Source organism: Amblyomma maculatum, chromosome 6 (genome assembly GCF_055883805.1).
Source record: "Amblyomma maculatum isolate TAMU_Amacu chromosome 6, ASM5588380v1, whole genome shotgun sequence".
Lineage (NCBI taxonomy): Eukaryota > Metazoa > Arthropoda > Arachnida > Ixodida > Ixodidae > Amblyomma > Amblyomma maculatum.
Genome location: NC_139349.1, coordinates 212557 through 226659, shown reverse-complemented (window position 1 = coordinate 226659; position 14103 = coordinate 212557). Strand labels below are relative to the sequence as shown.

At 44.6% G+C, this 14103-nt stretch overlaps 1 protein-coding gene across 2 annotated transcripts in view; it reads left to right on the top strand.

Annotated features, from left to right (window-relative positions):
* Positions 1-297: 297 nt before the first annotated feature.
* Positions 298-14103, top strand: part of LOC146184919 (uncharacterized) — a 37027-nt gene continuing 23221 nt past the window's right edge. For both annotated transcript variants that reach the window (XM_084605883.1, XM_084605884.1), the window contains exons 1-3: positions 298-541; positions 1233-1345; positions 6001-6084. In XM_084605883.1, the coding sequence (XP_084462009.1) occupies positions 443-541; positions 1233-1345; positions 6001-6084 (296 nt within the window). In that variant the 5' untranslated portion in view covers positions 298-442. The remainder of the gene's footprint in view (positions 542-1232; positions 1346-6000; positions 6085-14103) is intronic.

The window sequence follows — 14103 nt, the reverse complement described above, 5'->3', positions numbered from 1 at the left end:
ACTGTTACGAATTCTTAGAATTCGTAACACCTTTACGATGAGCAGCGCCCCTGGCGGCCAAAGTTGGAAGGCATCGCCGGCGCGGACACCTCCTCCCATTGAGAGAGCCCTCCGCACGGCACACTAGCCAGTATATTCTAGGCACTATAATACTGACTAGTGTGTCGAGCGCGCCGGCTGGGATGGCTCGGACAGCAATGAAAGCCGCCGGCAGCCGCATAGCGGCGCTGGTTGGCGCCAAAAGCTGACGATAGCCGAAGCCAACCGCAGTCACAGCCAGTCCCATGCCTTCAAATGTTGAAACGGTTGAAACCGTTGAAACGGTGTGTGCGTGCGGCGTGTGTAGCGCGTTTGGTCGTACATTCTGTGAATACAGTACAATTTGTGTTTTCTGTGGCTTCATTACTACGTCGTGTACGTGATTTTAGTAACTTTGGCTGTAATGGATCGGCATTCGCGTGAATACCACTGCGCAGTCTTCGCCGATTTCGCGCGCACTGCAGCAAGAGTCACCGAGTTCTTTTGTTTCAGCACATTCATTGTGAGTAAAAGTCCTGCATCCGTACTGCATTTTGCTGGAGAGTGAAGTGAGTGTGGGTGCTGTTCCTAGCTCCTGAGGCACATTATTTACCAGTGTGAGTAAAAGTGCTTCCATATTTTCAGTTTGACCTGTGTTCATTCTCATGTGGAGAACTTTGTAAGCTGCGCTTTTTCCTCAGTCGCTGCCGTTGTGTACGCAGCTGAAAACGCAAGTCTCGTTCGCAGTCGGCGCAAAAGCTTTAGTGGCCTACAACTCCCTTTTGATTAAGGCGAAACTACGCGGCGACAGAAAGAACACAAAAACCTATTTAATCGCTTCTGCGCATTTTTCTTTTCACAAACATGTTTCGTCACTAGGCATGCAAGACTGCAGCTAGTATGGCTTTTGTCAATCACTTGTGCAGTGAAGGTGAATAGTGGGCTTAACATACATGTGGAAGAGCACTGGAGAGTTGAGAAAGGCAGACTGAGCAATTCATGATAACCGCATGCAGTTTATATTTTGTATGATAAAAGTTGCTTGTCAAAGGGAGAGGTCAGAGCTGTTAAGTCATTCTGAATTTTGATTTTCACCAACTAACCCAGCAATCAGTTTTATTTGACTGTATCTTGCTTGGTTTCTCAGGTATTTCTGTTGCCTGTCTTAAGCAAATATCAAGGTATGTTACAGCTTTATATTGTGTCCTTTGTAGATTCTGTCTGGAAAAATGCCGACATGTATTCGGCATCAGACATGGACCTACGTTCTGCAGTTATGGCTTGGCTCAAAAGCTGCCCCGACAGGTTTGACCGCCACCATGAATAGGTATGTTTTTCTATGCGTCATAATTTATTTCTCACTTGTTTATTTTATAGTGATTTGTAAGCCCAGGCTTCATGTTCAGGGTAAGTCTGTTCACAGTGTTGTAGTGTTTATCAAAGCCTGGAATGCCCCGATAATTAATTTATTATTTATTTAAGAATACTTCAGGCAGTTACACATGGGATTTTTCAGTGTAGGTGCGGGAATATGAGAAGAAATGGAAGTACAAGAGATGAAATGTCAGGGCGAAAATAAGAAGTAAATGTAATAAACTCCTCTTTGGCAGTAAACAGAGGGAATAATAATTGAAAGAAACGCAAACTAGGCCTATCACAGCCAGTCAGTGACAAAGTTTGAACAAAATGAAAAGTACAACCTAATAATACAACAATGCAGTTCCTGGCGAAAACTTCACTTCTTGTAAATGAATCCTAATATTGCTGTAAGGTTTCATTGTTAATAAGCTTATTTCATTCTGTTACTAGTTCTTAGAAAATGACTGGTAAAACAAGAGTAACGAATAAAACATAGCTGTTGTGCTTAATCATTGGCAAAATAGTCTTTTAGATTCTGATGAGCATTTAACTTTCCAAGTCGAAAAAAGTCAGAAGGCAGTGTACTACAGAGCTAATTAAAGTGCCATTTGGTAACTGCATAAGTATGATGAACTGAGTTAATGCTGCTCTCTAGAATTGAAGTGATTGCGAAAAATTTTCGGAATAGTTATCGACTTCAGATGGCTCTGCTCCACTCCAGTTGTATGTGCTGTACTACGGCCGATGAATAGAACAAAAGTTGGGTTTGCTTCAGAAAAGATTTTTTTTTTGTATGGTGGGAGTTAATTAAAAAGGTGTTCTGGCTTTATTCACCTTAAGTATACCTTATAGTATATACCTTAAGTAACTAAAAAAGAATATGTAAAAAATTGCTGAATATAAAATTTAAAAAAAAAAAGAATGCTGCATCCAGTGGAGACATATCAGCCAGTTAAACAGGGTGTCAGCAAAGAAAGATGCTGGTGTCATATTCCAGTTATGAGCAGAGGGCAGTTTGTGTGTTTATCATTAGTAATAGTCGACGGTCTGCAAAAGGGCTCAACAGCCTAGTTTGGTATTTATTAAGAGTCATGTTCATTTTGACTTTTTCACAGTTATTTTATTTGATTTGGGACTTCCAGCTTCCAAAAGGATTGATACATGTCCGACAATCATGTACTGCAAGGCAGCAGGGTCGCCGTGTGCACAATTCGCACAATTCATGCTGAAACATATACAGGGTCTTGAATATTTGGGGGCTGGGATTTAAAAAAATCCTATGCAAAATCTACTACCCCATTCGAGCTGAAATAACGTTCACAAAGTAGCAAAATATACTCTACATTATCAGATAAGTGATTCAACATCGGTACTTGCCTAGATTTCCCGAAATCGAGGAAAAACTGCTCTCGGCGGCGTGCAGAATTTTCGCAGAAGAGAGTCGAAAAGCTATTTTAACATGATGCATCATCTGTCGAGCAGTGAGACAAGCTCCATCCCGGCCGTTGGCGCGCTTGCCTCGCTGCCCGACAGATGACGCACCATGTCAAAATAGCTTTTCGACTCTCTTCTGCGAAAATTCTGCACGCCGCCGAGAGCAGTTTTTTCTCGATTTCAAAAAATCTAGGCAAGTACCGATGTTGAATCACTTATCAGATAACGTAGAGTATATTTTGCTACTTTGTGGACGTTATTTCAGCTCGAATGGTGTAGTAGATTTTGCATAGGAATGTTTTAAATCCCAGCCCCCAAATATTCAAGACCCTGTATATTGGACGATTGCAGCACCAAGCCTTCATTTTTGTTTACAATAGGTAAGCAGGCTCATGCATTAATTAACTTTCCGTTATCACCTCAAATTCTTTTTCATGTGTGCAGGCATCTTCGTGGTTAGAGATGGAGCAGAGATGGGCAATTAATGCAGAAACCCTCATATTGGATAGTAGTTCACCTGTACCAAGGCTTCGTTTTTGTTTACTTGAGGTAAACTAATTCATGTGCATTAATTAGCTCTGTTAGTACCTCACATTCTTTTTACATGTATGCAGGCATCTTGGGGACAGCTGCGTCCTGCTTAAAGGGACACTAAAGAGAAAAATGAAGCGGGCTTGCGTCAATAGAATGCCAGTTCCCAGTTATATAAAAGCCACTCTTTCTGAAAACAGAGCTGTTATAAGGTAGTAAGGAGGAAGAACAGGAGTACAGGTATCGCCGCCACAGCCGAAACGGCTGAGGCTCGCAACTACAAATCACGTGACGCGCAAGGGATCCCGGAGGCTGACAAATGCTAATTGCGTTGACTGCTTGAATGCGTAGTTGGTTTTGTCTCGAATATGATAACATGCTTATATCACACGTAAACGACGGCGAAAAGATGAAAAGACAATGTAAATGCTGCAAGGCAAATATAAAAATATACTAATTTCGTCCGCTTGTCGGTACATGCCGCTATCTCAGCTAACACGGCGCTATAGGCGTCCACTTCAGTTTCGGTTATGTTCCGGCTCAGGCACTTCGTGTGTGCTCGGATAGTTTGGTTTGAGCCTGTGGCGCCTGAAATACGAGCTCGGAGCAGCAGATGCGCCTGCCCTAAGTGCGTATCGAATGAAGATCATGACTCGGCACGCACCTTCGAAGTATTCTCCGCTCCCTGTGCGTCAGCAATCACGGAGTCTCCTCTTGCGTTACAGTGTGTTTCATCCTACCCTACTGCATAGTAGGAAAAAACAGCTTGCTATCGCATCGGTCGCGTTTATGGAGGTTTGTCACAACGCTAGTCAAACAGTCTTTTGTGAGGCGGTACTACCGCCGTGAATTGTTTGAGGAAAAGTGAAAATGGCACGTGCTAACCGATACGACCACGATAAGCTGGTACGGTTTATGCAGATGCGAAATGTATTATATTGAATAGGCGCCAGGTCGGGGACTTGACTTTACTACTTTTAAAAAGAAACTACTGTTAAAGTGGGTATGTTCTAACGAGGTTCTACTGTAGTGAAAGTATTCTATTTGAGCTTCAAAGAGAGCCTTATCTGTGCCAAATTTGCCCTTCATATGAGGAGAATGCGTGTTTTACAGAAACCAGTTTGGACTAAAAACACAAAGTCTTGCAACAAAGCGAAAAGGAAAGCTTGTGGCACTTTTTTGAGAGTGAAGAAAGTTCTTTTATGGACTGATGTGCACAGATGTTCTGAAGCTTGCTTATGATGCCTATGAAAAAACAAAAATTCTCCGTCCTTATGACAGGTATCCCAAATTTGCTGGCAAACATTGAGTTAGCGCCTTTTTGAATAGTAACGATGCAGTTTTATCAATTCGTATGAGAAGTGTATTAAATGGTAAATGCGCAGGCATCCTCTAATCTCGAAAGCAGTATTTCAATAAGTCTATTTTTTGAAAGCAGTATTTCAATAAGTTTTATTGAAAGCAGTATTTCAATAAAAGATTTCCAGCTTCAGGCCGTTTCATACTTGTAGTACGGACAAGACTGGTGTTTGATGTGTAGAGAGCGCCGAAGATTGTTGCCACAAAAGGGGAAATAACTATCTTCTATTACCGGTGGATAATTGGAAGGTGAAAGGCTTTGTAGCTCCAGTCTAACCTGCTCTGCTCTTCTCCTGTCATCATGTTAGAGCCCAAACACGTCCTACTGTCAGCAGGACGTGCTTGCGCAGCACGTCTGTCACCTACCTCTCCCCAAACACATATTGGAAAGATTCAGTGCATTTCCGAAATAGATGGCCAAACGAGGGAATTTCTGTGAGCTTTTTGCAGCACTTTGTCCTGAATGTCCGATGCCTTATTGTAAAAAGCTCTGATTGTTGTGTACAGCTGCAACAGCCACATGAACATTGCAGCAATGCAGTACGCTAGAGGTAATGAAATATTTGTGGAGTCTCGCCCTGCGGACACGGCACCCAAGCTACAGGAACTTGATGTAAGCTGCTTCAAGGCCTTCAAAGATGCCTTCAATGACACATGTTGCAAGCCACCTTTTCAGTCGTATCAAAATGGAGAATGTTGGTGATAGAAATGATTTAAACGATCAGTATACACCAGCAACATAACCAGTAGTTTCTAGAACTCTCGTGCGTCGCTGCATGATCTTGATTTCGACGAAGTTACATTGCCAAGCAGAACGGGACAGCTGATTTACGGTTAAGGAGAAGACTCCCGCGCTAACTGCTCCTTGCTTAATTCGACCTAAGACACTGAATAGCCTGGTCACAGTAAAATGAACATGTGATCTCTCACATGTAGATTCTATAGAAATAAAAAGAAACAGGAAGTCGGAGACAAGCACTAGTTTGAGTTCTGCAAAATGTGCCGTTGAGTCTGATGCAGTAGGAAAGAAACGAGATAAGAAACTAAAAAAAAATATGTATGTATTAGGCAAATGTTTAACTCAGGCTAAACCTAAGTTGACAATGCGAAAACTAAGATTTAAACCTGTTTTAGCTTGGCTATAATTGCAGCCATACCGTAAAGTATCAACCGAAGCATAGCCAGGCTAAATCAGGCTTAATAAAAGCTTTCGCTTTGTCACCTTAGGCTTAGCCGAGGTGAACCTTTGGAAAATTTTTTTGTCATTTTCATTATAAACAACCACTTCGACTTCTCCAGGCTCTGCTCGTCCAGAGGCCCGGGCGACAGATGCTGGCTCCTCACGGAACTGCCTGCTTGGAACTGGATACTGTTCGCACTGAGGTATGAGTTTGTCAAGCCCATTTGTGGAAAAATTTCCGAGATCACTGCAGAATCAGCACTGGACAAATGCATAAGCTTCAGCATCACAGGGTTGTCCGAGAGAGGTGTCAACGGGATTCCGTGAGTGACAGATACTGCGCCTTCCCTTTCCTGTAAACCAATTTAAAATACCGCTGAACTTCAGTGCGTTCAGGCGGAAGGCTGGTTGTGTTCACCAAATGGGGCACGATGTACCATGTGCAGCAGCAACTCTCAGGCTTTCGCATCTCTGCACTGAAGATTCTGCACTGCCCTCGGAATTTCGCAGACGGCATTTGGTTGAATACCATTCTTACACACTTTCTAATCATTCCCCACGCATTTGTGCATGCAAATCACTCCCTTTCCCGCTCATTCACGTTCAAGCATTTAAAATGTCCCGCTACCGGAAGTCAGGCTTAAGTCACCGGAAGTCGAGTACCACGTGACTCCATTTGGACATCGACATTACCCCTCCAGGCTATTTCGACGTATGATTGACTTATTTGGGTCTAATTATTTATTTAACCACATGAACCATTTCGTCACTTGCACACCTTTCCTTGACTATCTATCCGATGGTACCATGCCTTTTCCGATGTGCCAACTAGTTCCTTGTTCTTCTTCATCTTCGTCGTTTCCTTCGTCGTCTTCTTTGTTTTCTTCTCATCCTCGAGGAGCAGGGGGTCCACGGACCACCTACTACGTGACGAGTGGTTAGACCTGGCATAGTACTGCTTTCGGAATAAGATATCTGTCGATTAGTCCAGGCTTTTGTACTGAGCAGGATTGTCTACTTCCTCCTGTACCTGCAACTGCAATTCGCGGAGAGAATGAAGGTCGAGGCCCTACAGGGCCTAATCCGACAGGCCTACAAGGCTGCCCTTGGACTCTCGCACAGCACATCTACGGAAAGATTCCTGGCCCTTGGGGTTCACAACACGCTCTCGGAGCTGTGTGAGGCGCACCTTTTCTCCTAGCTCAGACAACTTACTCACGCGAACGCGGGAAGGGCCATCCTATACAAGCTACACATGTGCGAGCAACTTCCAAACCAGGACGCAAAAACACAGTTACATAAACACAGTAGGACAGCTCTATTCATTAAAGTGGTATAGGCACCAATTTTTGAAGCATCGGAAGGAATACGGTTGTTTTCCTGGTTATGCAGATGCTCCCCAAGTAATCGCAGTGTCTCATATTGCCGCGAACATATTTTAATTTGATTTTAAACACAAGCCAGGCAAAGATTCCGTTTTTCAAAACCCATCAACAGTGCCATCTCTGCGACGAAAACGTGTACATAGGTAAGCAACATGACATCATCAAACAACTGGGACGTGGAGTCAGCAGAGCAAAGAGCAGTGACAACACGGTATAGCTCACCGCGTCTGCCCTGTCTGTATTGACTGGGCGCCCCAGGGAAAGCTCTGCGCTTCTGCTCGCTTGACTCGATGGCTTTCCACACTGTCTTCCTTCCTGCATGTTATAACTACTTCACCTGGCGTCGATTTCGCGGGAGACTCTTAACGGAGGTTCTACCGTGCGAACCACGTGACCTTACAAGATCTTTTATTTGTTTTTATTTGCTTTTCAGCGCGCAGCACCATCTCATTGTATAACGTACTACGTGTTTAAAAAATTTTCTTTTTCTCTTCCAAATTCGTCGCAGCATCTCATTAGGCGAAGGGGTAGAGAGAAATACCACTTGGGTCATTCTGGCCGAGGCCGTGACCACGGTATGGGCAATTTTCTCACCTTAACAGCTATAATGCATCTCGTGGGGAAAAAAAAGGTTGTGTTTTTTTGTTTGTGTGTGTGTGTTATCATCATCATCAGCCGGACTATACCCACTGCAGGGCGAAGGCCTCTCCCATATTTCTCCACTTAGCCCGATTCTGTGCTAGCTGCGTCCACTTGACCCCTGCGAACTTCTTAACTCATCCGCCCACCTAACTTTCTGCCGCCCCCTGCTACGCTTTCCTTCCCTTGGAATCCAGTTTGTTACCCTAAGCGACCATCGGTTATCCTCTCTTTGCCCTACATGTCCTGCCCATGCCCATGCCCATTTCTTCTTCTTAATTTCCACTAGAATGTCGGTAACTTGAGTTATTTCTCTGACCCACTCTGCACGCTTCCTATCTCTTAATGTTACCCCTACCATTTTTCGTTCCATAGCCCTCTCGGTATGAAGACCCAAGTCGTTACTCGTGACGACATATGTCACAGGGTGCCGTAGGGCTGCACGTTGCGGTTCTGGGCGCTTGTTTTTCTTTCATTTCCGAGCGTGCATTTAATTGGCGGCCGGTGGCTAGAGTAGAATTAAGCGCAAAGTGAACCATGTTCGCGTGCCATGTCAAGAACGTGAATGTAATTAGATCATAGATATCGGAGTGGTCTACGCATTTGGGATCGGTCATACTGTTGCTTCTCTCTCCATCGTTGCAGTTTGGCTGCTTTTGTTCGTCCTTTAGAATACGTTTAAAAAGATTCCTTTTTTCTTTTTACATGAAAACTCGTCGCCGCATTTGGTCTAAGCGAAGTAGAAAGGACCTTTTAAATTTTTGTTTTTATTTGTTTTTGAGCGCGCAGCGCAATCTTCAGTGCTGTACTATACGTTTAAAGAGAATGACTTTTTTAATGTGGATGCTTCGGTGAGTTGGTGTTCCACTCTTGATCCGCTGCGGCCGTGTGTGTTTTGTTTGTGTCCCCTTTAACATCTGCGGCCGTTGCGCTGTATCAAGGACTTTTTTTTTTCCTTTATTTTTACCTCATAACTCGTTGCGGCAACTCGTCTAGGTTAAGGGAGAGGGAGAAATGCCACTTGGGCCATTGTAGCCGTGACCGTGGCAGGGGCATTTTCACAGCTGGTGTTCACATCCGCAATCAAAGCTAGGAAGAGGGGAAATAAACTTTTATTTTCCAACAGAAATGGTATGCGGCTAGTTGCACATGTCCACATGACAAGAAAATGTAAGTACATCGAACATGATTTTGATGAAGTGACTTCATTTGGACAAACTGTTCCTCCAGAAATTGCAGCAAAAATCCATCAGCTTGTGAGAGAAGGCACATCAGAGCAGGTAGTAAGGAAGTGCCTGAGGTACTATGTAGAAGATGTGATGTTTGCAGAAAAATAAAAACCTGATATCACCTGCCGAGCATTCTATCCGATGAACAAAGATACATTTATTATGCACTTAAAAACAAAGGTCAAGTAACATTGATCAGGATGTGGAAGCAATGGCTGAAGCTGCTCAGAGCAGTAGCACAGGTGACAATGTCGAGTCCAGATCATACCACAAAAGAGCTAATTCAGAAACTGAAGAAGGAAAGGATTATAAGTTGGAGGCAGTTGCAAAGGAATATGAGCAGGCATTATAATTTTGGTACCAGTCGTGTTTTATGAAGGATTTGCTTTTAAAATATGGGCAGAGTGCTGTTTGTTTAGATGCTACCAATAAGACAACATACTGCCTTTTTTTCTCATAGTAGTGAAAACTCTGACTGGCTACATAGCTGCCGGAGCTTTCATAGTTCAGTTCGAGACTGCATCTTGCATAGCAGAGGCACTTTCTGTCTTCAAGCGTTGGTGCCCAGAGCTTTGAAAAAATTTTCTCAAACATGCAGTGATGCTTTGCAAGTTCCACAGAAAACAGTCATTTGACTGGTGGCTAAGGAAAAAGGAGACTGGAGTAGCTGATACTGAGGTGCACTTTCTCTATTGAGGAGGCTTGCCCATGCTATGTCCCAAGAGGAATACATTAAAACAGTTGATGAATTCTGACCATTGGAAAAACATTAAACTGAGGAGTTATATATCTTGCCAATGGTTACTACTAGCAGACAAATGGAGCATGTTCAACAGAACAAAATTCTCAGTTGTGATAACCACCAACAATGGCACTGATTAATACAACAAATTGTTGAAAGAACATTGTTTGAAATCAAGGAATGGCAAGCAAAGCTTATCATTCCTAATTAACTAGCCAGTTTTTGCCTGAGCGAAAGACAGATGAGGAAGTCCTTGAAGTACCAGAGGTATCATGATACCGTACCCATCTACCTACACAATATAAACCTCCACAAGTCATAAAGCACATCATGCAAACGTTGGACACTGCCCTGCAGTACACCCAAACTGATGTACATAATTCACCTGAAAATAGTATGTTTAAATACAGCTCCAGCACTCCTGGTCAATATCACACTGTAAGCTTTAACACACCAACCTGCACATGTGCAGACTTCAAGAAGTATAAACTGCCATGTAAACACTTCTGCGCAGTTTTCCAACTGATTGAAGGCTGGGGCTTTGAGAGGCTTCCTAAGCATTACACCAGCAATGTTCAACTGCGCCTTGAAACGGGTTCAGAAAAGTCGAATGAGGTGCCACAGCTCTCTCCACCCAAAATATCAGGCAGAATTCAACTCGGTATTCTTCCAAAACCTTAAAACCAGGGGCTCGGAGCCTCAAGAGCAAGGCTACAAAATGTGACCGACAGGCTGAGAAACATGGCTGTACACTAGAGTGACCAGGAAGCACTTGATGCTGCTTATGAGCATGTTTCAGCAGCACTCAATGCACTGTCACAGGGGACAGTGTCCACCAGTGGTCTCTTAGTCAGGGAATCCTCAATAAAAGGGTGTTCTGGACATACAAAAAGACAAACACCCACTCGGTCACGCCCAGACAAATTAAAGTGCAGCAGAGCAGGGCCTACAGAATCCTGGAAGACACATGGAAGAGTGAGGAAGAAGGCAGATGCACTGAGAAAGCACATAGAAGTACATGAGATACAGATTTGAAGAGTAAATCAGCACTAGAATGCCCCATCATTTCCAGCTTCAGAAATGTCCTACAGTCGAACCCGGATATATTGAACTCGAAGGGGATCAGGAAATAGTTCCATATATTGATAATTCGATATACAGAAATCGGCTTGAGACACCACTTGGGATCGTGAAAAATGATACGGTATTTGTTGCATAATCAACCCAGTTGCATAATGAACCCACCTCCCACTTTTGCCTCCGAGAATATGAAAAAAAAAAAAAAAACAGCGTTCTGAGGCGCGTCCCTCCGTTTCGACCGTTGCATCCACAGCTCATTTATCGGCAGCGCGCCAAGATGCTACGCAGTAATAACGTCAGGCCGTATTTATCTTTTGATAGATCCAGCGGTGACAGGGAGCGAACTTGCCAGAGTGCCCGTGATGGCTTGATTGCATAAGCCTGGTTCGATTTATCACGCCGCGCTTAGGGCAGGCGTAGTCCACTGCCACAAAATTATTGAAAGTGTGATATCTGCAAATGCCGTTTGAAAACACCGACCTAAAGGTCGGTGTCATGATCGCAGCTGACCGCGTGCGGACAAGCCGAGCTGGCTTGTCCGCGCATGCGTAGTGCGTGCTGCTGTGAACGAAGACTGGGAAAGAGAGAGGAAGGGCAGAGATAAAGCTTGGCAGAAGAGTGGGCACATCCTTGCGCTTCGCTCTATCGCATTTTTCTCTTCTCCTGAACACTACTGTTGTTCATTGGCTCCCTCTCATTCCTTCATGCACATGGCTTGCAAACATCAGGTGCTGGCGCGCGGCAGCGATCACCACAGATGCGGGCGCCTTTGGGGAAAGGGCGCGGCACTGCCTTAGACCAGCTGTCGCCGAACTGTGCCCTCTCATTCCCTCCGCGCGTGGCTTGAAAACGTCACGCGGCAAACGGCCGAGGGTGATGCGATCGTCTTTGGGGAAGGCGCACCGCACCGTCCAATGTGTGATGCGGAGTTTGATACATTGAACGACCGGTGAAATTGAGTTCGATATACGACACAGCTTTCCTATACTTTTACATGGGATTTTCAAGGGGATATTTCATGAGTTCGATATAACCAAAATTCGAAATATCCGGGTTCGATATATCTGGGTTCGACTGTATTTCTTTCATTTCATTTTGTACCTTGAAGCTCCCCTGAGGCGGCATTTCATAAAGGGTAGCATAATAAGAAGTTAAAAGCAAAGCCCAAGATTAGCAGCAACACTTTTACAGAATGTACACATATAGTATAACAGGTTACAGCTGTGATGTGACGGACAGTTTTGGTTCAGTTACGTGCCATATCCTATGAAAAAAATAGCATAAAAAATATGATGAGGGCACGCTGTTGTGATATTTCGAGTGTGTTTGACGTGAAGTAAGACTGTGCCAGTGATATTCACGCTGTGCTATAATCCCTGCATTTTATAGACTGTCTTCTGCTTGCTGTTTCTTACATTCCTTTTGACTATGTGTAAAAACTAGGAAGAGATGCTAAATTCTGTGTAAGCTCATTTGATCCACTGTGCCGTGTTTTCGAAGGGATATGCTTTCGACCACTGATATGTCTGCGGTCAGCAATAAAATACTTCAATACTTAAAAGATGCGTTTTGCGTCCAACCGGACAGGAAATGACATGAGACCATTCTGGTGCGCCCTCTCTTTCATCTATCTGTGTGCAACGAATCAGCACGCCGCAACATACTGCAAATCCGACTGGGGTGTTTGGAGCACGGCATTTCTCACGGTGTTCTCTTGTCACTACTAACTTCGTAGAAATATTGTCACGTAGCCGTTTAGGCCCGCAACCAGAAGGTTGGTTTTTAATAGGGGGTTGACCTAGCAGGCGCAGGAGAGCAGGTCCAGAGCACCGAGTGACAGCAACCGACTTCAGCTTCTTCTCGAACGCCACGGGGCCACTTCTTCGAGTCCGCGCACGAGACTCTCGATGAGCAGCCGCCTAGCGGCTGCTGTTGCACACGCTACAATATATAGCAGCGACCTGAAATAGCTGCAAGGTTCACACAAGCGGCATTATTTTTTTTTTGTTTGGAATTAAACTACTGCACATATGAGGGTAGTTGTTGCGAAGCAATGAACACAAGGTCGGCATCAAAATGAAAGAGAACACAATTTCTCACACGTTCACCGTTTCACTAGATTCTTAGGGATGAACGAAAGCAGCCAAACTGCGGCGATGGAGAGATAAGCAACAGCACGACTGATCCTAAATGCGTCATGTCTATGACCTAATTACATTCACATTCTTGACATGGCACGCGAACATGGTTCACTTTGCGCTTAATTCAACTCCAGCCACCGGCCACCAAATTAATGCATGCTTGGAAATGGAAGAAAGACAAGCGCCCAGTACCGCAAGTGCAGCCTTACGACATATGTCGTCGCCAGTTACAACTTGGGTCTTTATGCAACACACACACATAAACAAAAAAACACTAAACCTTTTTTTTTCCCACGAGATAAGAAAATTGCCCATGTCCTACCCCTTCGCCTAGACGAGATGCTGCGACGAGGTTTGAAGAGAGAGAGAGACAAACATTTATTATGAGCAGGTGTGAAATATTCAGCCCTGGGTGGGCAGCCTCCTCAGTCCAGGAAGCCATGGACCCGAGCCATCTCCCGAGTCCGGCTGACCAGACTACGCTGATTCTCCAGGCTAGGGCTTGACAGCTTAGGCTCCCACTGCTCTTCGGTTATGGCCATGGATGTTATAGTACCAGTTGGTCCCTTGCATCCCCACACCATATTGTAGCGTGTACAACAGCAGCCGCTAGGCGGCTGCTCATCGAGAGTCTCGTGCGCGGACTCGAAGAAGTGCCCCGTGGCGTTCGAGAAGAAGCTGAAGTTAGCTGCCGTCTCTCGGTGCTCCGACCCTGCTCTTCTGCGCCTGCTAGCTCAACCCCCCATTAAAAACCCAACCTTCTGGTTACGGGCCTAAACGGCTACGTGACAATATGTTGTAGGGTGTTTGGCACGTTGTAAGATGTGCATTTATATCTGTAGGTGGTGGGCGAGATTCTGTGTAGTAAGGTGCCGTGGACGTGGCTGTTGGTTTGGATTTTTCGGAGGGTGACTGCTTCTTCTCTGGTTAGTTTCTTGTGGGGTGAGGAATAGTTTCTTCTGTCAAGTCTAACGCAGGAGGATGTCAGTATACTTCTTGGTTACAT